The sequence below is a fragment of the Nycticebus coucang genome, chromosome 15 (assembly GCF_027406575.1).
Source record: "Nycticebus coucang isolate mNycCou1 chromosome 15, mNycCou1.pri, whole genome shotgun sequence".
NCBI classification, from domain to species: Eukaryota; Metazoa; Chordata; class Mammalia; order Primates; family Lorisidae; genus Nycticebus; species Nycticebus coucang.
In genome coordinates, this window is record NC_069794.1 from 95,588,663 (window position 1) to 95,612,576 (window position 23,914).

General features: G+C 47.3%; 1 protein-coding gene across 9 annotated transcripts in view; it reads left to right on the forward strand.

Annotated features, from left to right (window-relative positions):
• Positions 1-23,531, forward strand: part of LOC128566855 (guanylate cyclase soluble subunit beta-2-like) — a 70,140-nt gene extending 46,609 nt beyond the window's left edge. For 6 of the 9 annotated variants that reach the window (XM_053563940.1, XM_053563934.1, XM_053563938.1 and 3 more), the window contains 6 exons: positions 2,550-2,698; positions 3,629-3,775; positions 9,867-10,021; positions 11,778-11,929; positions 13,485-13,574; positions 23,238-23,531. In XM_053563940.1, the coding sequence (XP_053419915.1) occupies positions 2,550-2,698; positions 3,629-3,775; positions 9,867-10,021; positions 11,778-11,929; positions 13,485-13,574; positions 23,238-23,383 (839 nt within the window). In that variant the 3' untranslated portion in view covers positions 23,384-23,531. The other 3 variants (XM_053563939.1, XR_008374654.1, XM_053563942.1) reach the window with 3 other exon arrangements.
• Positions 23,532-23,914: the final 383 nt, after the last annotated feature.

A 23,914-nucleotide genomic window follows, 5' to 3' on the forward strand; every position in this document is an offset into this window, starting at 1 on the left:
GAGTGATGGGGTGAGGGGAGCTCAGGCGGTGATGTGAGTGATGGGGTGAGGGGGAGCTCAGGTCGTGATGTGAGTGATGGGGTGAGCGGGAGCTCAGGTGGTAATGGGAGTGATGGGGTGAGGGGGAGCTCAGGTGGTGATGTGAGTGATGGGGTGAGGGGGAGCTCAGGCGGTGATGTGAGTGATGGGGTGAGGGGGAGCTCAGGCGGTGATGTGAGTGATGGGGTGAGGGGGAGGTCAGGCCGTGATGTGAGTGATGGGGTGAGGGGGAGCTCAGGCGGTGATGTGAGTGATGGGGTGAGGGGGAGCTCAGGCGGTGATGTGAGTGATGGGGTGAGGGGGAGCTCAGGCCGTGATGTGAGTGATAGGGTGAGGGGGAGCTCAGGCCGTGATGTGAGTGATGGGGTGAGGGGGAGCTCAGGTGGTAATGGGAGTGATGGGGTGAGGGGGAGCTCAGGTGGTGTTGTGAGTGATGGGGTGAGGGGGAGCTCAGGTGGTGATGTGAGTGATGGGGTGAGGGGAGCTCAGGCGGTGATGTGAGTGATGGGGTGAGGGGGAGCTCAGGTCGTGATGTGAGTGATGGGGTGAGCGGGAGCTCAGGTGGTAATGGGAGTGATGGGGTGAGGGGGAGCTCAGGTGGTGATGTGAGTGATGGGGTGAGGGGGAGCTCAGGCGGTGATGTGAGTGATGGGGTGAGGGGGAGCTCAGGCGGTGATGTGAGTGATGGGGTGAGGGGGAGGTCAGGCCGTGATGTGAGTGATGGGGTGAGGGGGAGCTCAGGCGGTGATGTGAGTGATGGGGTGAGGGGGAGCTCAGGTGGTAATGGGAGTGATGGGGTGAGGGGGAGCTCAGGCCGTGATGTTAGTGATGGGGAGTGGCTGTAAATACAGAGGAAGCTTCACTTGCTCACCCACTGCTCACCTCGTGCTGTATGGTCTTGGACTCAGGGACTGAACCTCTGAGAATTTAAGGGTATGTCCTGAGGCCGGCCTTTTTACTCAGTGAGTATTAGTAAGAGTCTTTTTTTTAGAGACAGAGTCTCACTTTATTGCCCTCAATAGAGTGCCATGGTCACAGCAACCTCCTACTCCTGGGCTTAGGCGATTCTCTTGCCTCAGCCTCCACAATGCCCGGCTATTTTTTGTTGCAGTTTGGCAGGGGCTGGGTTCAAGCACACCACCCTTGATATATGGGGCTGGTGCCCTACCAACTGAGCCACATGTGCCACCCTAAAAGTAAGGTTCTTAATTATAACTGGAAATTGTACAGTCACATGTTAGTGAAATCACTGGGTGCCCCTGAGGACTGTTCTGGGGGGCAGGCCCTTTATGGAGGAATGGACACTGTGATTGCTCTGAGCTTGCTTCCCATTTGTCACAGGCACTTGTCCCTTCACCAGCACGTCCAGTGAACTGACTCCATGCCAGGCACTGCACCAGCTGGAGGACCCACAGGAGTTTACAGCCTGTGGGTTTGAAGATACATGCAGAATAAGTTAATGAGGGTGGAAGGGACCAAAGGCAAAGAAACCAATGTTCATGAAGGAGCAATTACTGTGCCAATTATCTATTGGACATTTTACGTAGCTATGTCATTACATTTCTCAATATTTCTCCAGGGGAAGTGTTATCCATACCACATAGGTGGCAAATTAACATTCGCCCCAGTTTATGAGTAAAGAGCTGGGAAGTAAGGTTATAAAGTCCTTCTGAAAACCTTCCAAAAAGTCCTTCTGAAAACCTTCCAAAAAGTCCTTCCAAAACCCTTCTAACTCTTTCCCCCACATACAGTGCTATGGAAACACACACACACACACACACACACACACACACACACACACACACACACACACACACACACACGCGCAACAAGGAAGTTACCAGTAAGTAGATGTCAGAAAAGAGAGAGACAGGGCCAGGGCTGAGTTGTGAGGGTGCCCTTCCAACTGTGTGCTGCTGGACTTGGGCCTGGAGGCTGAATTTCAGCCAGCAAGGAAAGGTGAGGAGAGAGGGCTAGCAAGAGCCAGGGCCAGGCAGCCTGGAAGTTAGAACTGGGTGCGCCGTGTTGGCATATGGGGCGCTGACAAGATGCGGTGATGAGTCTGACTGTCATGGAAAAGGAACTGGCCTTTTATTTTGCAAGCAGGGAGGATTCTTGTAAGGTTTTTTCTCATGATGTAAGTAATACAACTAGTTTCATAAATATAATTTTGGCTGCAGTTGGGGAAATACATTCAAGAGAGGCTGAAAGCCCAGGAGAGTGAAGGCTGCCCAGGGGCAAAGGGGGTGGGCAGCAGGATTTATTACTGACCCTAGGCCTCAGATCTTTATGACTTCCATCACACTCAGAATGAAACCCACATCTTTGCTCTGGCTGCAGCCCATAAATGTCTGCGAGTGACCGCCCTATGGGGACCGGTATCAGCTCTTTTCCGCAGGGTGCAGGCAGGTCCTTGATTCTCAAAGGACACTTGAGGTCCAGAATTTCTAGAGTTAGAGAATTTTATATCCTTGCCTATCACTGACATGTATATCCGACTTCTGTTTCAGGAGAATTTGAAACCTGCACAATCCTTTTCAGTGACGTGGTGACATTTACTAACATCTGTGCTGCCTGTGAGCCTATCCAGATAGTGCGTATGCTGAACTCCATGTACTCCAAGTTTGACAGACTAACTGGCGTCCACGAGGTCTACAAAGTGCGTGTCTGTGTAGTGTGGGGTTTGCAGGGTCCACCAGGTCTACAAAGGGCGCATCTGTGCAGTGTGGGGTTCGCAGGGTCCACGAGGTCTACGAAGTGCGTATCTGTGCAGTGTGGGGTTTGCAGGGTCCACCAGGTCACCAAAGTGTGCGTCTGTGCAGTGTGGGGTTTGCAGGGTCCATGAGGTCACCAGAGTGCGTGTCTATGCAGTGTGGGGTTTGTAGGGTCCGTGAGGTCTACAAAGGGCACATCTGTGCAGTGTGGGGTTCGCAGGGTCCATGAGGTCTACAAAGGGCGCATCTGCAGTGTGGGGTTTGCAGGGTCCACGAGGTCTACAAAGAGCACGTCTGTGCAGTGTGGGGTTCATATGTGCTCATTCAGGGCAGGTGCTTGATTCAGTGTTCCTTTGCCTCTGCCTGCAGTAGTTTGAGGTTTGGTGTAGATGTTAGTGGGGTGAAGGGGAAGAACTAAAAGGAAATGAGAAGTATTTAAGGAATTTTAGTTTTGCAGGAATTCTTCTAACATACTCAGTGCTAAGATGGCGCCTTGGTGCCTATGAGGGCCAAACTCCGTATTCCTGGAAAATAGTTCTCCTACCCCTAAATTCAACAGAAAGTCTACTCTAAATAATGTATAATTTAATGCACAGTGTCATATGATGACCCCAGGAGCTTCATGGTCTCTGGCCTTGTTCCCACTAAAAGCAGAAAGGCCTTTTGTCTCTCTTATGGCTGTTTCCTGAATCATTTTCCCTCCCACCTCCTCCCTGGTACTCCTCAGACCCCCAGCAAAGAGTCCTATGCCTTATGACTCTTTGGTCATAAGACTCATATGGTCCTTTTGTCAAAATATGGAAAATGACAAAAATGTTTAGTGACATTTAGTGCATAAAGAAGACCTGCTTAATTCCCCCATTTTCTTCTGACAGGTAGAAACGATAGGAGATGCTTACATGGTTGTCGGGGGTGTCCCAGTGCCTTCTGGGAGCCATGCTCAACGAGTGGCTAACTTTGCCTTGGGGATGAGGATTTCTGCAAAAGAAGTGATGAATCCTGTGACTGGAGAACCCATCCAGGTAGAGAGCAGCGGTACTTTGCTTATTACCAGACATCTCACACACAAAAGTGCAGCTTCACTTACCTCCTAGGTGTTTGCTGGGTATGTAATAGTAATAAAGATGGGCAATTTCTCCCAACTCTTTTCCTCCCTTGCATGTGGTCCTGATAGAGACGTGAGTCAGGCTGTTGTAGTCTCAAGTTTCAGCAGAGGCTATTTACCCAGACTGGCTCAATCCATCTTGAAAGCCAGCTCATTTATAATGCGTGCATTTCAATAAGTAGTGTAGTGGGTTTACTGAACTCCCAACTCCTACTCAGGGACCTTTGTGCCTCCAACATGCTGTCAGAACTCAGGCAGAGTGTGCAGCTGCCCATTGTCCTCCGGCCCAGCCCCACCTTGCCCTAAGATACTCAGAGTGGCTTTCCTTCCTCTACATGACCATGAGCAAGACATCTGCTCACCTTTCTCACTGGGGGCTACTCTTCCTAGTATGGAAGTTTGTTCACACTACAAAAGTTAGACAGCTTTGGAGGTGAACAGTACATGTCCTCTTGTCCCCAGGATGGCTGAGAGAGGCATCTCTCTCCTTTATATCTAGATCTGTCCCTTGCTCCCCTCCATCAGAAATTAAAAGTAAACTAAATAGCTGACTAAAAAGAAATAAAACTAGTGATAAGATGGAGAATGATTTTTCCAAATTGTAACGTCTCTGCAGGAGATTCTGAAAATGTGCTCCACTCACATTCACCACAGTGATTTAGAAGCTGCGAGACAGGGCAGAGCTCGGTTACAGTGTCCACTGCAGAATTCTCAGCAAAAGCTGCCATTAGGCAATCACAAGAACAAAACAGCCACAAAACTTGACTCATTGTAAATACACGCTATGCATCAGTGGAATAAAACCCCAATGTAATAAAAAATCAGGGTGGGAAATAGTGAGGGAATAGTTATAAGAAGGTCAGTTAAGACAGGAGTGTTTCAGATAAAGGGCCCTAATGTGAGTCACTGAAGAAAAAGAAATTGAGAACATACAGTCGTGTAAATGGAAAGAGTGGTATGTGTGCGTGTGCGTGTGTGTGTGAAGGAGCCATAGCACCAGGGGATAAATAATGCTTCAGCAACAGGAACGAAATTAAACAATGAATTCCTTAAACTCTCAAGATATATTTACTAAGAAAAAAACAGGAAAAGTTGTTAGCAATACCAAGGTAAGCACACAGACAGACAGAAGAGCATCATTAAATATCCAGCAAAAACACCGTATCGTATGGGCTTATTCGATGTTGGAAAGGAAAGAACGATAGAAACATTTTCTTTTGTAAAATAATTATGCTGCCCCTTCTACATCTTAAAATCTAGTACTCATGGAAATAATCTATTCTTTCATTCCTACAGCCTTTACTATAAATGTACTAAGATCCTTCTAAGTATGAGACAGTATTATGAGCTGTTTCAAAGGATTCAGAGAAACATATGACAGCCTTTGTTCCTAGAGGAATTTATAAACTTATTTCAGGGAGAAAAAAACTCCAGAAACAAACAAACAAAAAAAAAAACAAGAAGAAAATCTGATTAGGATTTAGAAATCTGCACCCATGCTAGCAGGGTTTATTGTTGTTGTTTTGTTTGTTTGTTTGATTGATTTTATTATTCCACCAGAGAGCAAAGAAATCTAAAAGAACTAAATTTCAGGTGGTGCCTGTGGCTCAAAGGATTAAAGCGCCAGCCCCATTTGCCGGAGGTGGCGGGTTCACACCCAGCCCTGGCCAAAAAAAAAAAAAACAACAAAAAAAACTGCAGAAAACCAAAACAAACAAACAAAAAAAACTAAATTTCAAAATGTGACAAGCACTTTCAAGCAGAAGACACCACACTAATATTCATTCCTGGTATCGGAGCAGGAAAAGCAATCCACCAGAGGTGAGGGTAGGGAAAAGTTAGCCTAAATATTAGTGAACATTTAATGGTCAGATGGGGACTGGAATGGCAGGTTAGAATCCCAAAGCTCCCCAGCCACAGAGTCTGGATTCATCCACTAGCTCCTTTCCATAGGCCTTCACTGAATGCTTGGGGTTATTCACCCCAAGTCTAGAGACAGGAGTGGAAAATTTAGGGAGCTTCATAGTCTTCAATGTGTTTGTGACCTTTCCCAAATGCAAGGCAGTGGCCATTAAAAACTAGTGTTAGAGGCTCGGAGTCTATAGTTCAAGTGGCTAAGGCACCAGCCACATACACTAGAGCTGGCAGGTTGGAATCCAGCCCGGGCCTGCCAAACAACAATGACAACTACAACCAAAAAATGGCTGGGAATTGTGACAGGTGCCTGTAGTCCCAGCTCCTTGGGAGGCTGAGGCAAGAGAATCACTTAAGCCCAGGAGTTGGAGGTTGCTGTGAGCTGTGATGCCACAACACTCTACCCAGGGTGACAACTTAAGGCTCTGTCTTAAAACAAAAACAAACAAAAAAACTAGTGTTAGAGAACTGAGCAAAACTCCTCTGAGACACTCTTGGTCTTCACCAAGTACACTTTAATAACCCTTTGAAGTCTGGGAGCAAGGAGGAATGGTGTGGGAAAGTCTCTCCGAAGGTGCAGAGAGCAAAGGAGGAACTGAAGAGCAGAGAGACCCCTGAGCATCTCACTGTTGAGCTGCAAAACAGAAAGAGATAACCCACAATTCAGAAAGCTGGAGACTTGGCTTTTCAGCTGCAGGAGTTTCTCAGAGCCTTACTAGTGCTCAGATTCTGTGCTATGTGAAGTAAAAGTCTGATCTAGCCTTTATAATATTTGAGAACAGTGGTGCAGGGAATCTATAAATACCTCTGGAAAGCCCATGCCTGACTCAAATACAGATTAGATTCACTTAATCTCCACTCTAGGAGCCTGACCTTTGCTGAGGTCTACTTCCGTTTCTACTATGCTTTCACATACAATGTGGGACATATAATTAAATGATGAAAAACATGAGATGCAAGAAAAAACAAGAAAATGGTAACGCACTGTATGGCCAACAGAGAAAATAGCCAATAGAAGCAGGTCCAAAGTTGGCTAGATGTTGGAATTAACAGATAGATGTCTAAAAATAACTCTAGCAAATGCATTAAAGGGTCTATTAGAAAAGGGGAAAATGAGGGTAAACAGATGGGTAATGCATATCTATGTCAATATCTATTAATTTATCTATATGTATCTAATAGAAATAAAAACCTGGATATGAGAAATCGGAAATAATCATTTTATGGGCTTAACAGAGACTATATGATACAACAGAGGAAAGTATCAGATAATTTGAAGACAGAGAAATAGAAATATTTCTAAAACTAAACTAAAACATAAAGAAGAAAACAGGATAAAAAAAGGAACAGGGTACCCTAGATCTCCATGACAATGTCAAATGCACCCCTATCTGTGGAACTGGAGTGCTAGAAGAAAAACAGAGTGAGAATGGGTCAGAAGAAGCATTTGAAGAGATAATCTCTAAAAATAAAAAAAAAAAAAGCATTTAAAAATAGATAGTGGTCAAGAATTTTACAGCATGGATGACGGATATCAACCCACATATCCAAGAGTTTAACAAACATAAGGAGAAACACAAAGACAGCCACTTGTACTTGGAGAATACTGGAAGTGCTACCCAGTGCAAAAAGGCAAGCAGAAATGTAAGACATAAAGATTGGAAAAGAAGAAGTAAAATTATCATGATTTTGTGGTTTATATAGTATAATATAAGGTTTTCTAGGTGCACCAATATTGGGTCACTTAGAATTGGTCAGACCCAATATTGATGCACCTAGAAAACCTTATATTATACTACATAAACCACAAAAAGTCTACAAGATCCAATAAATGACCTTAGGACAGTTATAGGATAAAATGCACAAAAATTAAATTTTTATTTAGTAAGGACAAAAAAAATGGAAAATGAAATAAAAACAAAATAAATCTATCTAAATTCCTGGGAATAAATCTAACAAAAGATACACACGAGCTCCATGATTAAAATTATAAAATATTGCTTAGGGAAATTTTAAAAAGACCTAACTAAATGGAGCGATATACCATATTCATGATTGGAAAACTCAGTATGTTTAAGCTGCCCATTGTCCCCAAGTTTGACTTAGTAGCATACCCATCAAGATCCCTGCAGGATTCTTTGAAAATGTTGACAAGTTGATTTTAAAATTTATATAGAAATGTGAAGACTCTAGACAAACCCAAATAATCTCAGAAAATAATAAAATTAGAATATTTACTCATACTACTTAATTTTAAGATTTATTCTAATCTAAAGCAAGAGTAAAAAATAGAGTGGGATTGAAAGAATAGACAAATAGATCCCTGGCCCAGTGCGGAGTGTCCAGATACAGACTACACATCTAAGGTCAATTGATTTTTGACCCAGACAACAAAGATTTGAGAAGGGAAGGCAGCCTTTTTAAAAAGAAATTTATGTCACAATTAAATATGGAAAAAAAAATGTACCTCAATGCTATATCACCCCATCTGCAAAAATTGATTAGCTGTGTGCCATGAACCCAAACATAAAAGCTGGAACCATGAAAGCTTCTTAATGGAAATGTAGGAAAAGAGCTTCATGACTTTGGGATAAACAATGATTGACTTTTTAAATAGGACACAAGAAACACTCATCACGAACAGGGAAAAAAATGATTAACTTGATTTCTATGGGCTGAATTATGTCCCACCAAAATCCCTATGTTGACACTCTAACCCTCAGTACCCCAGAATGTGACAGTATTTGGAGATTAAAGTCTTTACAGAGTAAGATGAGGACTTAAAGGTGAGCCCTAGTCCAGTCTGACTGATATCCTTATAAGAAGAGGACATTGGGACACACACAGAGACATTAGGAACACACGTGTTCAGAGGACAGGCTGTGTGAGGACACAGCAAGAAGACAGCCATCTTCTGGGGGGTGGGGTGGCGGAGACCTCAGGAGAAACCACAGCTGCTGGCGTCCCTACCTGGGACTTCCAACTTCCTGTTGGAAAAAATAAGCATCTATTGTTTAAACCATGAAGTCTATGGTATTTTGTTATGACAGTCCTAGCGAATGAATTCATTCATCAAAATTAAGAATTTCTGTTTATTAAAGGAAGTGAATAGACAAACTCACAGATGATTGAGAAAAATGTGTATAACACACACACATATATAACATATCAAAATATGTCTGAAACTAACGCACATAAGCGATGAGAGATAAACAACCCAATTTCTAAAATAGGCAATACATTTGAACAGACGTTTCACAAAAGAAAATATATGAATGGACATTGTGTGCATGAAAATGTGTTTAACATCATTAGTCACCAATTTAATGCAAATTAAAACAACAAGGAGGTATCATTTCACACCCACTGGAAGACCAAATGGTGGCAGAAAGGCGGAGCAGCTGGGAAGTGTCACGTTGCCATGGGGAGTGCAACATGGTACAACTTTGCAGAATTGTTGGGCAGGTTTTTTGTTTGTTTGTACTTCCATAAAATTAAATATTCATCTACACTGTGATCCAGAGATTCCACTAATTTACCTAAGAGAAATGAAAACATACGTCCCCCCAAATATCTATGCAGAAATGTTCACAGTAGCTCATAATTAAGATTATGGTAGCTTCAAATTGAAAATAATCTAAATGCACATGAAAAGAAAATGGCTAAACAAATTGTGGTGCATTCTTACAATAAAATACTACTAATCGATAAAAATAATGAAATACACAGTATGGATGAATCTCAAAAACGTTATGTTGCATAAATGGAGCCAGATATAAAGCAGTATGTGATATGTTATCTCATTTATATGAAGGTGTAGAACAGATAAATTATCCTTTGGTAAAAGAAATAAGAAAGTGGTTATCTCTGTTGGAGGAGATGGGGAGAGAGCACAAGGTAATTTTGCCAGGTGATGGAGCTGTTCCACATTTTATTTTGCGTAAAGGTACAGGGATATAGATGTTTGTTAAAACTCATGGAACTAAACACTTTAAGTCTATGTTTTTTAAATTTTATTTAAGTTATACCTAAGTTTAAAAGTAAAAGCAAGGGTATTAGATGATGTCTTTTCAGTGGGGGCTCTCTCTACACAGATCAGAGTGGGGATACACACTGGCCCGGTCTTAGCAGGAGTTGTGGGGGACAAGATGCCTCGGTACTGCTTGTTTGGTGACACCGTGAACACAGCCTCCAGAATGGAAAGTCATGGGCTTCCCGACAAAGTGCATCTCAGCCCAACAGCCTACAGGTAACCTTTCATTTTATTCCTTCCTTTCTTTGTCCCTCCCTCCTTCCAGAATCTACAGAGTGCTCCGCTGCCAAGGGATGAGGGTAGCGCAGAGAACAGCAAATTGTAACCCACAGTCTACGACCTGTCTATGGCTGCTTTTTATAAATAAAGTTTTATTAGAACACAGCCATGTTCTTTTATTTCCCTACTGACCGTGGCTGTGTCAGGCAGAAAGTTGAGTGACTGGGACACAGACCACATGGCCCACAAAGTCTAAAATACTTTTCATGTGGTCTTTCATAGGAAAAGTTTGCTGACCTTGGCCTAGAAGCAGAAGAGAAGATAGTTCCTGTTAATTATTTTTAACATGGAATAAGTATGGTGATGAAGGGAGGCATAAACACAGTTTCTGGAGCACTTGCTGAGAGATGAGATCTAGGAAAAAATAAGGTCTAAAAAAACAAAAGTCTTCTCACGGGAGCCCAAGAACACTCTTGCAAAGTCCTCCCTGTGGTGACTCAGGAATTTGTAGAAACATAACTTCCTTCCCCTTCTGTAAAAGCTGGAGCCCGCCTTCTCCAGGTCCATTCAGACTGCCCAATGAGAAGGGTACTGTGGACAAGGAACCCTTGCCTAGAAAGAAAAGGGGAGAGGACAGAGCCAGTTGGGGAGCTGGTCTATTTTGGGCTTTAGGCCACTGTGGCTCCACTGGCTCAAGTAAAGCCCTTCCATGGATGTCTTTTTTTTTTGAGACAGAGCCTCAAGTTGTCACCCTGGGTGGAATGCCGTGGCATCACAGCTCACAGCAACCTCCAACTCCTGGGCTTAAGCGATTCTCTTGCTTTGGCCTCCCAAGTAGCTGGAATTACAGGCTCCCGCCACAACGCCCGGCTATTTTTTGGTTGTAGCTGTCATTGTTGTTTGGCAGGTCCGGGCTGGATTCGAGCCTACCAGCTCTGGTGTATGTGGCTGGCGCCTTAGCTGCTTGAACTACAGGCGCCAAACCCCACAGATATCTTGGTGTTCAGATGATTCTCTCTCTCCGCTGGGCCCTCGTCTTTCTCCAACACTTCAATAGACCACATTCTAGTCTGCACTCTACCAGAAAGCAGTCGAGGACAGGGGAGGGCACGCAGGAGTGCCAAGGCAGGTGGCCGTGAATCTGAACTTTCGCTCGGCCCAGTGTCTGTCTGGATTTTTCTAACATCGCCAGTCTCTCCAGTAGATGAACAGAAGAGGAAACCCTTGTAAATGCCCCATATCTTGTCTCACTTCACGTCTCTCCCCTGTACTCTTTGGTTCCTTGGCAGACAGAGAGCCTGGTGGAAGAGCCTGGGTGGTTAGAATGAGCATGATGACAACCGGGGTGCTTGGGGGTGATGGAGGGAAGAGTGCTGATGGCCAGGAAGCCCAGTGCTGCAGAGCGTGGGGAGAAGGTGTGCGCACACGGGCTTGAGGACCCCGTGTGTAGGAGCGTGAGAGACGCATGGGAGGGACGAGCTGGACGGGGGAAGGCTGGGGGAAGGGCCAGAGGGCTGCACGTGCCCTCTGTGCCCTCCCCGGCCTTTGGCTCCCTATTCTGAACGTCTGACCTTCACTCTCCCACTGCCTTTGCCCCCTTCAGCAGACCTGAGAGGTGCTTCGTCCAGGAGCACCCCCGTCCGTCACCATCGTGTGCCCTGGGCCCCCGACTTCTGCTGTGTCACCCTTTGCCTTTGGCCAGTTCTTGAGCTATGTATCTTTCATAGCTGGTCCATTTTTTTCCTCTGTGCAGAGCCCTGGAAAATCAAGGGTTTGAAATCATTGAGAGGGGTGAAATTGAAGTGAAAGGAAAAGGGAAAATGACCACGTACTTTCTGATTCAGAACCTGAACGCCACAGAGGAGGAGATCATGGGCTGCCCTGCAACTCAGCCTGGTCACCAAGGTGAGCAGAAAAGAGGAGTCTTGTCATGAATGTTGGACATTTTTGCTACAAATGACCTGAGATTTGTCTAGTGTGGTCCTGGGGTCCTCAGGGCCAATGCAGGCACATCTCTGCCCACCACCAAGCGCCCAGGGTCAGCTGGTTCGTTTTCCTTGAGAACTCATCTCTTGCATACTGGGTATTGGCACTTTCCTCAAGTTGGGCTGATGGATCTGATCTAAATTTCTGAGGTTCTTCTCTGTCCCAAGAAGGGGCTTTTCCATCAAGCTGTCCTGTAGCTGAGGAATAATGTCAAAGCACTCCCTCTGCCTCTGCCTCAGAGGAACCTCCAGAACAGACCTTCCTCACACCCTGGGACCCTCTGCTTTCCTAATTTCCAAAATTGGGAAGAAGAACAAAATTTGTGACTCAGTTCCAGGGATGACAAGAGGGTTGGAGTCTTGAGTCAAACAAGCCAGTGCTAACTGGGACCAGGGATCCCTGTCCGCCTCATGGCATCCCAAGAAAGAAGGTAGAATCTGAAAATCAGGTCTCTCTATCAGCCGCAAGGCCAGCTGACCCCCACACAGAGGCCTTCAGCTCAGCCCTGCTAGGAGGGGAGGGCTGACCTGAAGGGGAGCCACAGCAGCAGGGGAAGACCTTTTGGAACCTCTCAAGTGAACTGGAGAAGGAGCTGATCTTTAGCCACTCCGGAGAGCCACACGGAAAATTGCAACCTCAGGGGTTGCTACGTACACATCTGATATCTGCAGGTGTCTCTTTCATGCAGATGGACTATCATCACTATGGAGTGTCCCCAGGGTCACCCAGAAAGTTACTCTACATACGGAAAATGGGAAACGATAGCTAAAAGTACCTTTATTTACAAAATATTCATTAAAAAGTTTTACAAAAAAAATGAAAAAAAATTTTATGAAATATAGACAAACGATTCACCACATGTTGGCCACCACTTTGTAAGTAATATTTTGTAAACATAAGTACATTTAGCTACAATTCCCATTTTCCCTATGTATGGCAACTTTAAAGGCAACTTTTGGAAATGCTGTATTTTAAAACGTAGGACTATCCCAACCAAGAGACAGATACTTGAAAAACTTTTAAAATTATTTTTGTGATGCTTCCATTCTAATATCAGCTCAGCTAATGATCCCTGTGAGATGTGGTTGTTTTGGCCACATTTTACTGATGAAGACACTGAGATACATTTAAATAAAAAATGAGAAATAACTTTGGCTAATAAAAACCAGAAATAGCCCTCCATAGTGTTTTTGGCCCCCCAATTTCTAGGCTCTGGACACCTCACCCATCAATATCTTGAGGGCAGGTGCATGTGCTCTTTCTTCTTCTAGACGATATGTGTGTGAACCATAGTAAACATCTTTAATTTCCCTAGTGTGACACTGAACAGCCTGAACTTCTGTCCAGCCCTCTACACAATCGACCCCTGAATGCCGTTGGTATTCTGAGACATCAAAGAAGGCCCCAACCTCAGGGCCGTGAAGGCTGCTGGAGCATTGATGCCCACATTCCTTCCTCTCCTGCTCTTTTGCAGAAGCAGAAGCTGAGGGAAATCATGACAGGACATGTGTTGTGAGGAATGCTGATGGTTGGCAGCTGCTCTCTGAGGAGGACACCACAGGTGGTAAGTACATAGATGTGCCTCGTGGGGGTGGGAGAGACCCAAAAAGGAACAGTGCAGGTTGTATTGGGGTCCTGGGACAGGATGCCTCTGACTTACTGGTTGCTGTATTTTGAATAATCTTTGATTTTGGGCTCCCTGCACTCCAAGTATCCTGGGTCCCTCATTCTTCACTTTGGACTCATCCAAAATAAGCTCTACTAGGCAAAATAATTCTTGACCTCCCTGTACCTACAAAACCAAATTCTCTTGGACCTCATGACCTCAGTATTGCGCCTAAGACTGAGGGGCACTTGATGAGACCCCATCGTCTTGTGCTTTGTAGACTGCACAGCTTACCCCAGTTATCCTCACCCCACTTCGCCCTGGGGTGGGAGGATTGGGAGGATTTTCTTAATCTACACTTATTCTTGACTGCCTTGGTGAGTCACTCAGCTCCCTCAAGAGCCATTGTAGGGACTGATACAGCTTGGTTTGTCGTGTGGGGTCACAAAGTGATGAAGAGTCATAGATGAGCCCCCAGTGTCATCTGTCTGCCTCTGGACTCCCATGCCAGGCACCCGAGTGGAGCTGGGCCAGGCAAGGCAGCTGTGCGTGTTTGGTAGAGAGGATCAGGCCTGTGCATTTTTCAAAATCCCTCTCTTGTCATTGAGAGAATTTCTTAAGACAAATGAGATCATCTATGTGATGTGTTAGAACAGCTTAATGATCTATTTAAGAGTTCGGCTGCTGTTGTGTTAATAGTTATTAGACGACATCTCTAAAGCTGAGCATTGCTTGAGCCCTTGGTCTTGGGCACTGTCCTGATGCCTGAAGACTTTCCTCTAGCTTGACCCTAGAATCTGAGCGGGCGGGAAGACCAGTGCTGTCTGTTGGTGTCTGGTATCACTTGGACCCCCTAGAGTCAGTTGGAGGTTTGGATTCTGAGACAGGTGCTCTAAGCAAAGTTTGTGCTGTTACCTAGAGGCCCTTCCTCCCTGCTCCTTCCTGGAGTTCTGAGTTCTGGCAGTTTGCAAGCCCTGAGTAACCACCTGACAGTCACAGGTCCACCCAACAGTGTTCCTGGGAAGGCTGGTGCTGCCCCAGTGTCTGGGCCAGATCCCTTCCTGGGATTGGTGGAGCTCCTGGACTCAAGGTAGCAGGTCCCTGCCCTCGGGCAGCGCATGTTGTAGAGGGAGACAGAAGCAGCTGACATGGGCCAGCTAAGTGAGTTCATTTGGGCATGAGGAATGTTAAGAAGATGAAACTGAGTGGTGGAGAAGAGGGTGAACGAAGCCTTCCACGAGGCAGGGGCCCTTCCTCTGAGACTTGGACTAAAGGAAAGAGCCTCCGTGGCTTCAAGCAGCGTGCTTCCAAGGCAGACACAATCATGGCCCATCAAAAGAGAGGAGGAGGCCACGTGTCTGGAGAGGGCTGGAGGTGGGCAGGGCCGCGGGCAGTCTTGGCCTTGTGCCTGCTTATCTCATGCAGAAATCATAAGCAAAAAACAAGGTGCAGTGAGGAGGGGCCAGGCTTGCTGGGGACCCCAGAGGGAGGAGGGCACTGCCAACTGAATCTCTAAATGGCTGCTCCATAAACAGATCCAAAGGGCAGGTCTAAGCAGTTCTCATGCTCCAACGGGCACACACAATCATCTTTCAAACGGCTGCTGCATGGGGGTCTCTCCACAGGGGAACATCAAGACCCGCAGGCGGGGCAGCGTGCTGAGGGGTGGGAGACAGAGGTTTCACAGCTGGGTTCCAGTTCCGTACCTTTCCGAACTGTGACAAAACCCAATGCCAACAACTAGAGGAGGAGAAACTCAAGATGCCTCAGTTTCAGGAGAAAACTGAAGGGTGGAGACCTGGCTTTGGGGGCTCCTGCTTCACGCCAGGCATTCACAACATCATCTTATTTGATACGAACAGTCACGGTGCCAGTCCCACCACAGAGGTAAGAAAGGTGAGGATCGGAGAAGTTGCATGATTTACATAAGGTCCCACAGCTAGCAAGTAGAAAACATAGGATTCCATCTTCTTTTGGGGCTCGTTTTTCTTGGGCAGACCTCGACCCTGTGTGTTTGCTCTGAGCCTCAGACCCAGATGGGTCCACAGTTCCCCGAGTGGCAGCTGTCTCAGGTGGATCTGCCGGGTGCAGTGGCCCTGCCGTGTGCCTCTCAGATCCCCGGGGTACCATCTGCGTGGCTTTCTGGTCAGTGTGATCAGCAGGTGTGCTGCCGAGGAATAGCTCACGCAGCGGGCACACTGTCTGCTGTGCGCCCAAGGCCTGGGCTCGTGGCCCCAGAGCCATCCAACCCTTCTGAGCCAGATCCCACTTTTCACAACCTCCCCTGGGAACTGAGCTTGCGTTTTCTGCCAGTGCTGGCTCTGTCCTTATCTCTGATGGGTGTCAGTAGACACGGAACTGAGCCTTGTAGGAGTCCCTTCATCTCCTCTCACAGGACTGGCTTTCATTGGGGTGTGGATCCCAGCTTTGATCTGATACATCACACTTACCTTTGAGGGAGGTGACCGATGCCAGAGAGTCACTGTGGCAGACCTCCCTCTAGGCACCACCCCAGGGATGTCCCACCTGGCCCTTATGTGGAACCCCCCTCTAAACACCACCCAGGGCCGTCCCACCTGGCTCTTACGTGGAACCCCCCTCTAAACACCACCCAGGGCCGTCCCACCTGGCACTTATGTGGAACCCCCCCTGTGCACCACCCAGGGCCATCCCACCTGGCCCTTACGTGGAACCCCCCCCTGTGCACCACCCAGGGCCATCCCACCTGGCCCTTACGTGGAACCCCCCTCTAAACACCACCCTGGGCCGTCCCACCTGGCCCTTACGTGGAACCCCCCCTGTGTACCACCCAGGGCCATCCCACCTGGCCCTTATGTGGAACCCCCCTCTAAGCACCACCCAGGGCCGTCCCACCTGGCCCTTATGTGGAACCCCCCTCTAAACACCACCCAGGGCCGTCCCACTTGGCTCTTACGTGGAACCCCCCTCTAACACCACCCAGGGCCATCCCACCTGGCACTTATGTGGAACCCCCCTCTAAACAGCACCCAGGGCCGTCCCACCTGGCCCTTATGTGGAACCCCCCTCTAAGCACCATCCAGGGCTGTCCCACCTGGCCCTTATGTGGAACCCCCCTCTAAACACCACCCAGGGCCGTCCCACCTGGCCCTTATGTGGAACCCCCCTCTATGCACCACTCAGGGCCGTCCCACCTGGCCCTTATGTGGAACCCCCCTCTAAACAGCACCCAGGGCCATCCACCTGGCCCTTATGTGGAACCCCCCCCTCTATGCACCACCCAGGGCTGTTCCATCTGGCCCTACATGAGCATCATTATGGGAAAGGGTTTGCTCCAGTAGCCAATGCCTGTTAGGACCCCCTCAATGATCTGCCTGCTTCCCAGGCGTTCAGCAGCTGGGCAGACATTCAAGACTCATCTCATTGATCGTATCTGCCACCAACCTCTCCAGGTTGTCACCTGATTGCCAGACGTGATGGCTGACCAGCCACTGGCCTTTCCATCTGCCTTGGCTCCCAGGCGTGGGAAGCTGGCGTCCCTGCCTCCCTCTCCCCTGAGGACCCTGACAACGTATCTCAGAACCTTGGCAACACATGAGGAGACCTCATAGACCCCTCTCTGGAGCCAGCTGAGGCCGGTGCTCAGCCCTTCCCTCAGCCCTCTTTAAAACTGGGCCTGGTGGAGTCCCTGCAAGGCCTGGCCACCTTCTGCCAGGGAGGAGGGAGCGCCTAGCCTGCGGGTGGCACAGACCTCATTTGCACTTCAATAATGTACTTTTCTTTTACTCAACTATGTATTTGGGTGTTAGATGTGTCTATGGAGAGACTCTCCAGTGCAATTAAATGGGAGTATTGAGCCGGAGAGAAATCAGTGTGTGTTGACTCAGATATTTAAGCAACCACCTTTCAGTACTGACTCAGAAATTGGCCTTCCAGCTGTCCCTGCTTGGCAGACTCTTCTGGCGTCTCGTCAGGTCCCTGTTAATATGTTTTTCAAATTTCAACTTGCTTCAACTTGTCTGCTCACCAACTCTCCGGATGATTATAATAATGGTTTCCAGGCTGACCAGCTTGCAGCACTTAGGCAAACAGCCTAGGCCCCTCTCTGGAGGGGACCCCTCCTCACACGGCACAGCCAGGGGGGGTCCACTTGCTGGGTTCGCCACAGGTTAAGTCAGCTTGGGGGACTCCTTAACCAACTCTAATTGTTCCTCCAGAGAACTTTAGTGGTTAGGGTCTTGGTCCTGGTGGAGTTTAGGGTTTGGTGGTCTGCCCGCCAAGGGGAGAGGATGCTAATTCCCTCCAAATTTGACTCACTCTACAAACAGAAGGAACTTTCTCACCACTTGCAATCTCCCCTGATGGGTAATTCTTGGATGAGTTTGTGGTCACTTAATCACTGGGGTCCTCACCCCTTGCCTTATGGAGTCCTGACAATACAAACACTTTTCCCAGACATGTCCAATTAGCTGGGGCCCTGCTGGTTTGCAGCCAGGCTGCTAAGGATGGCTGTGTCTCCATCCTCAGCTCGGCCTTTCAGCAGCACGCTGAGGCCTTCCTAAGGCAGCTGTCACATCCTTCTGACCTCTCCCATTTGGGGCTTATGAATGGCACAGCCGTCTTTAACCTTAGACCTTCTAGAAGTCTAGCTATTAACCCAGCAATGTTCTATAAAAGGAGGATCCTGGGAGATATAAATTAACTCTTCACAAATGAGGAGGTTACTAATGGAGAAACATGGGATTTTCAGTGCAGGGCTAGCCTCTGTTGTCCTCATATCATACACCAGCTGTCACATCAGAACTGGTCCACGCTGGTGTGTGCACAGAGTCAGAGAGTAGAGACAGCTGGCCTGCCCCTGAGAGGACCTACAGGTCCTTGGGGCACGGACACAGGTTTGTTATGTGTGCACAGCTGAGTCGGAGAGTAGAGACAGCTGGCCTGCCCCTGAGAGGACCCACAGGTCCTCGGGGCACAGACACTGGTTTGTTAAGCAGCTTCATGGGGGTTCTGATGACCAAGAGAAAGCAGAGCTCCTGGAGTTGAATCAGTCCTGGCGCTCAGCAGTCCCTACGCCACTTTGGGCAAGTCCCTCTGGAGTCATTTTTCTCATCCCAAAGGCAGGGGTAAGCAGGGCCTGCTTCCTCTAGCCACAGAGACAGCATGTGGCATCTGAGAATTGGGATGTGCAAGATGTCAGGAGTCGCAACTGTCATCCGTGAGCTCACTCACTTAACACATACGTGGGTCTTAGGCACAAAACTGCAAGAGGCACTACAGAGGTTTTAAAGAAAGAGTGGTCTATTGCATGCAAGGAGTTTTAGTTGAGTGGGACAGAGGGACCCCCACAGGGAATCAGGATCCCCAGCTTGCCCAGGACACTTGAGAGCCACATGTGTGCGAGCGAGGCTGAAACACGCCCTGGGACTCCGAGAACCTTAGAGGAGGTGCGGGTGATGGCAGAGGTGAAAACAGGTAAGGATCTGCTCTGGCCTCTGCATGATGTGGGGGCTCCTGGAAGCTGGTGACTTATTTCCTCTATGGCAAGGCCTTCTTTGTCCGTGGACAGACCGAGGAGGCTTCTGGGCAGAGCAAGCCTGGCACAGCAGCAGCTCCTGACAAGTAGATGTCTGCTCCCCCTCACTCGCGGTCTCCCCAAATTTCATTCCTGGAGTTTGTGGCTCCCTTCTCTGCACATACCTCCCTCCTCTTCTCCAAGACAGAGGCGTACCTAGAAACTACCTGGGCTAGAGGCAAGCAGGTGGAGGGACAGTGGTTCCCACACATGGAGGCCATGCAGAGCAGAGGCCAGGACGGGCAAGGAGAGAGGTCTGGGGACGTGGCAACAGGCCCAGGCTGCCCAGGACCAGGATGAGATGATGCTGTGGGTGGGATGGCAGTGTGCTGGTGCAGGGCCTGGAGGACAACTGACAAAACCCAACTGAGAGGGTCTCATTTCAGGGCCAGACTAAGCCCTCAACCTCAGTCATGGAGAATCGGTGCTGGGACCAAGATGTGGCCTTTGGTGCCTTACTCTGTCTAGGTTAGAAACAGATGCAGAAATGCAAAAAAAAAAGGGGGGGGGCGGGGGCGAGGGATTATTTTAATGGCAAATGTAAGAATCCCTTCTTATAACCCCACATTATATCCTGCCTGTGATAACCAGGCAAAAGCCCCACCCCACCTCTTTCCTGAGACAACAGTATTTCTCACTCCCCATGTTGCAGCCCCCAGCCCCCCCATGACCCCAAGTTTGTATTTGACAATGTGACTTATGTGATGTGTGTTTTCCAAATGAGAAGATTTCTTCTGCAATCATTTAATCTGTTTTTAGTCTACATTGAGATGAGTTTCTACACTGATTTTTATACTGGGCTATGTAGTTTGTGCAATTATGTTGTTTATATAGTATTTACATTATAGAAGAAATATTTAATTCTTTTTCTTAAAAAAACAAAACTAAACTAAAAAGTGTAGTTAAACCAAGAGAAGAAAACAAAAGCACCTATACTTTTATGACCCAGGAAGATGACTATTAGAATTTGGGTCATACTTCCCCTGACTTATGTGTCGGAGGGCATTTGCATATGTTTATACGTATGTGCTTTTTCTAATGAAAATGGGATCGCTGTGCATATACTATTTTTGTAATTTCCCAGTCATAAATTTCTTTCCCTTGAATATTTAAAAACATTTCATGTTTATTTATTTATTTATTTTGAGACAGAGTCTCACTTTGTCTCCCTCAGTAGAGTGCCGTGGTAGCGTCACAGCTCACAGCAATTGCTAACTCTTGGGCTTAAGCAATTCTCTTGCCTCAGCCTCCCGAGTAGCTGGGACTACAGGCACCCACCACAACGCCTGGCTATTATTTTGAGACAGAGTCTTGCCCTGGCTCAGACTGGTCTTGAACCTGTGAGCTCAGGCAATCCACCCGTCTCAGCCTCCCAAGTGCTGGGATTACAGGTGTGAGCCACTGTGCCCAGCCATTTTAAACAGAGGAGGGAAATTTTTTAAGATATAAAATAAGATATCTTTTTTTAAAGATACAATGTGCTTTACATGGCACCCTGTTTCACATGTGACTTCTGCTATCACCAAAACCACTTTTATAGTGTAGCACAGGGAAGCTCCAAATATCTTATGCTCTCCACACCTGCAACACCTGTGTTATGACCCTGATGTTCCTGAGTCCTGAAGTTTCCTCTAAATTTTCCAAGAAAGGCCAACCTGTTCAATTTTGCTTTCGTGTTTAGATTATTGCAGGTGTCTAGATATTAGTAACCCATGAAGGATACACCTTGTAACTTTCAATGAAACAGGAAAGGTAGTTAACCAGTATGCTGGGTTTCCTGTGTCTGATAACGAGCATTCACCCTAACAGAACGATGGTATTAATAGGCAGTCTTTGGGGGCTGTAAGCAATGGTCTTGTGGGAGTAAAAAATGATGGATGAGAATTCATCTCAAGGAAACGATTCTTTCATCATCTGGATTATAAAATTGAATTGGGGTAAAATGTCAAACTGTCATATATACGTGAAAATTCCAAGAGAGTCTTGAAGTTCTGGGCTGAGCAAGTCTTGTTTCAATTGTCCAGAGGCGTTGACTCAAATTGGTGGAGTCATTTTTGGCTTGTCCAGTCTTCAATATGCTGGTTCATTTTCCCAACATAATCCTAGCTGTCATCTCTTTTTCTTTCTGTCAATCAGGAATTTGGTGGGGTGAGGGACAGAGGAAAAAAAGAGAAAAAAGGAGAAAGGATTTAAGGACCTAGGAGTAGAAATGGAGGGCATGGAAAATACTGTTAAGATATAAATGTGACGGTGAAAATGGCCAGGTTAAAAGTGAGAAAAATGTGCTATAGAACATAGAAAATAAATACAGTACTACAATCAACTCCATCCTTAAAACGAAAAGGGATAAAGGATATTTGGAATAATAAAATTAGTAGAGAATTAACAAAAAGTAAAACCAAAAAAACCCTAAATCCAAATAAGTAACAATTTACAAAGAGCATCAAATACAACTAAATATGATTCAATTTTGTGAGAGAGAGAGGAAGGGATGGGGGAGGGGAGAAAAAGAGAGAAGGGCAGAGACTGTTCCATGGTAGTGGATGACCCTACAGCTAATGACATCTGTACTTACGGCCACACCCTATAAAAATGCTATAGTTGAGTGTTGGGAACCTCAATTCCTTGTCAGATTAGCCCCAGTGTGCACATCAGCTAAGCCCTCCACATAAATCACCACCCGGGAACCCCCCTTTCTCTGCTCCAGGGCTCTGTCCCCCGTTCTCACCTTGTCCTGGGCCTGAGACCAAGGAGGGATGGGCGGGTCCCCTTTACGTTCATTATGATCAGAACATTACAAATTGGGCTCCTCTCAGGCTAATTGTGCTGAAAACTGCCCCTTGCTTTTAGGTGTTTTTGGTTTTTCTTTGAGATAGAGTCTCAAGCTGTCACCCTGGGTAGAGTGGCTGTGGCATCAACTCTTGGGCTCAAGTGATTCTCTTGCTTCAGTTTTTTCTGTTTTTGGTAGAGATGGGTCTTGCCGTTGCTCAGGCAGGTCTCAAAACTTCTGAGCTCAAGCAGTCCCCGGTCTTGGTCTCCTAGAGTGCCAGGATTACAGGCACCACGCCTGGCCTGCTTTTAGGATCTTAAGACAAAATTGATCACTGATCCAGGTTCAGGAGAAGGTCTGGGGGGGGTAAACCACTCCTAAGGGTGACAGAAAACCATTCATTAATTTGGGAAGAGAAGGGTGAAGACAGGAGCCCCTCCTGATAGTCCTGCTTTCTGGAACGCTAGACGTACATGAAGCCCACATCTAACACACGAGCCTCTCTAAATGTGAATGTCTCTAGAACAAGGATCAGTATTTTTACAAAAGGACATGGGAATGATATATGACTTTAAAATCTTAGACACTCATCTTTCCAAAGGAAAGGGCAGGGGAGCAGGAGGAGATGAAGCAGGTTCTCTGATCCTGCTCGTCCGCCACGGTGGCTCACAGTCCCTGAGGCAGCTCTTCCTGGTGCCTCCTCCCCGCCTTCCCTCCTATACTTAGAAATACTCATTGGTGGCTGCGAGTCTGTGCTCTCTATGGGGCACTGTGTCAATCACATGTAAGTCATCTAATGCCGTGATCATGACAAACCAGGGAGGTAGGTGTAATTATTATTCCCTCATTCTTAAGATGAGAAAAAATGAGGCCCAGGGAGCTTATGTAACTAGTCCATGGTCATGCGGCAAGTAGGGCGTGGCCATGCTGGGGCTGGCCTGCAGCCACGGTGACATTGCTGCTGAGCCCACATAGTCACAGGGCCAGCAGGGAAAGAGGCTTGGTGCTATCATATGAGTTTTGCAGAAGTAAAGATTTGGGCTGTGACCAACAAGATAGCCCAGCGCAGAGAAGAAGAAATCCTGCAGCTTGCAAGGCAGAGGTCTCCATGGGGTGTGTGGCCTGGCCTGGGCTAGCATTCTCCCGCCCGTGTGGCCCGGCCTGGGCTGGGCTGGCACTCTCCTGCCCTGGTCATTCTGAGGTAGGACAGGAGGCCCGTGGTGTCCACACATGTCCCCCGACCTGAGAGACCAGTGTGAGACTTGACTAACTTGCTCACCCCTCTGCACTGTTTCAGCTTCCAAGGAATCCACCCCAGTGGGAAGTCCGGGGGCAGGGCAGGAGCCCGTGGAGTCAGCTGGCCGAGGACAGCCTTCAGTCCAGACAGAGACGCGCCGCTTTCCGAATGACCCTGTGCAGTCAGGTTTCTGTGTTCTGTTTTAACAGGAGAAAATGACCCCCTGGGGCTTAATTTTTTTCCCCCTACTTAGGTCTATGACAGCAAAGAAAGTAACTTCTTTTCATCTCTCAGGTCAAAACTTATTCAGCTGTGTCTCTGCCCCATTGTTCCTTTGAGAATAAAAGTCTAGAAACGAAACACAATCCTGACAAGTTTGGAAAATGTGCTTTTACGTTCGTAGTTCAAAGCCAACCCTGAACTTTGAGACTTTGGGTTGTGTTTGTTCTCGTGAATGATGAGCTCAGCCTCGGGGCCTGGAATGAACAGCTTCATGCTCTCATCACTGTGGTCTCCCTGAAGCTCTCCCTCTGAACCAGAGCCCTAGCGGCTGACTTCAGAGACACCTGAGTTTGCAGGCTCGCCTTGTTTGAAATGGGGGTGGGAGGAGGACGAGGGAGACCTAGACCCTGCAGGTTATAAATCACCCCGTAACACAACCAGGATGTGAAAGGCACTCCGCCAGGGGCTGTGAAGGGAAATCATTTTCTTTCCCAGCCCTGGGAATTGCATGAGGC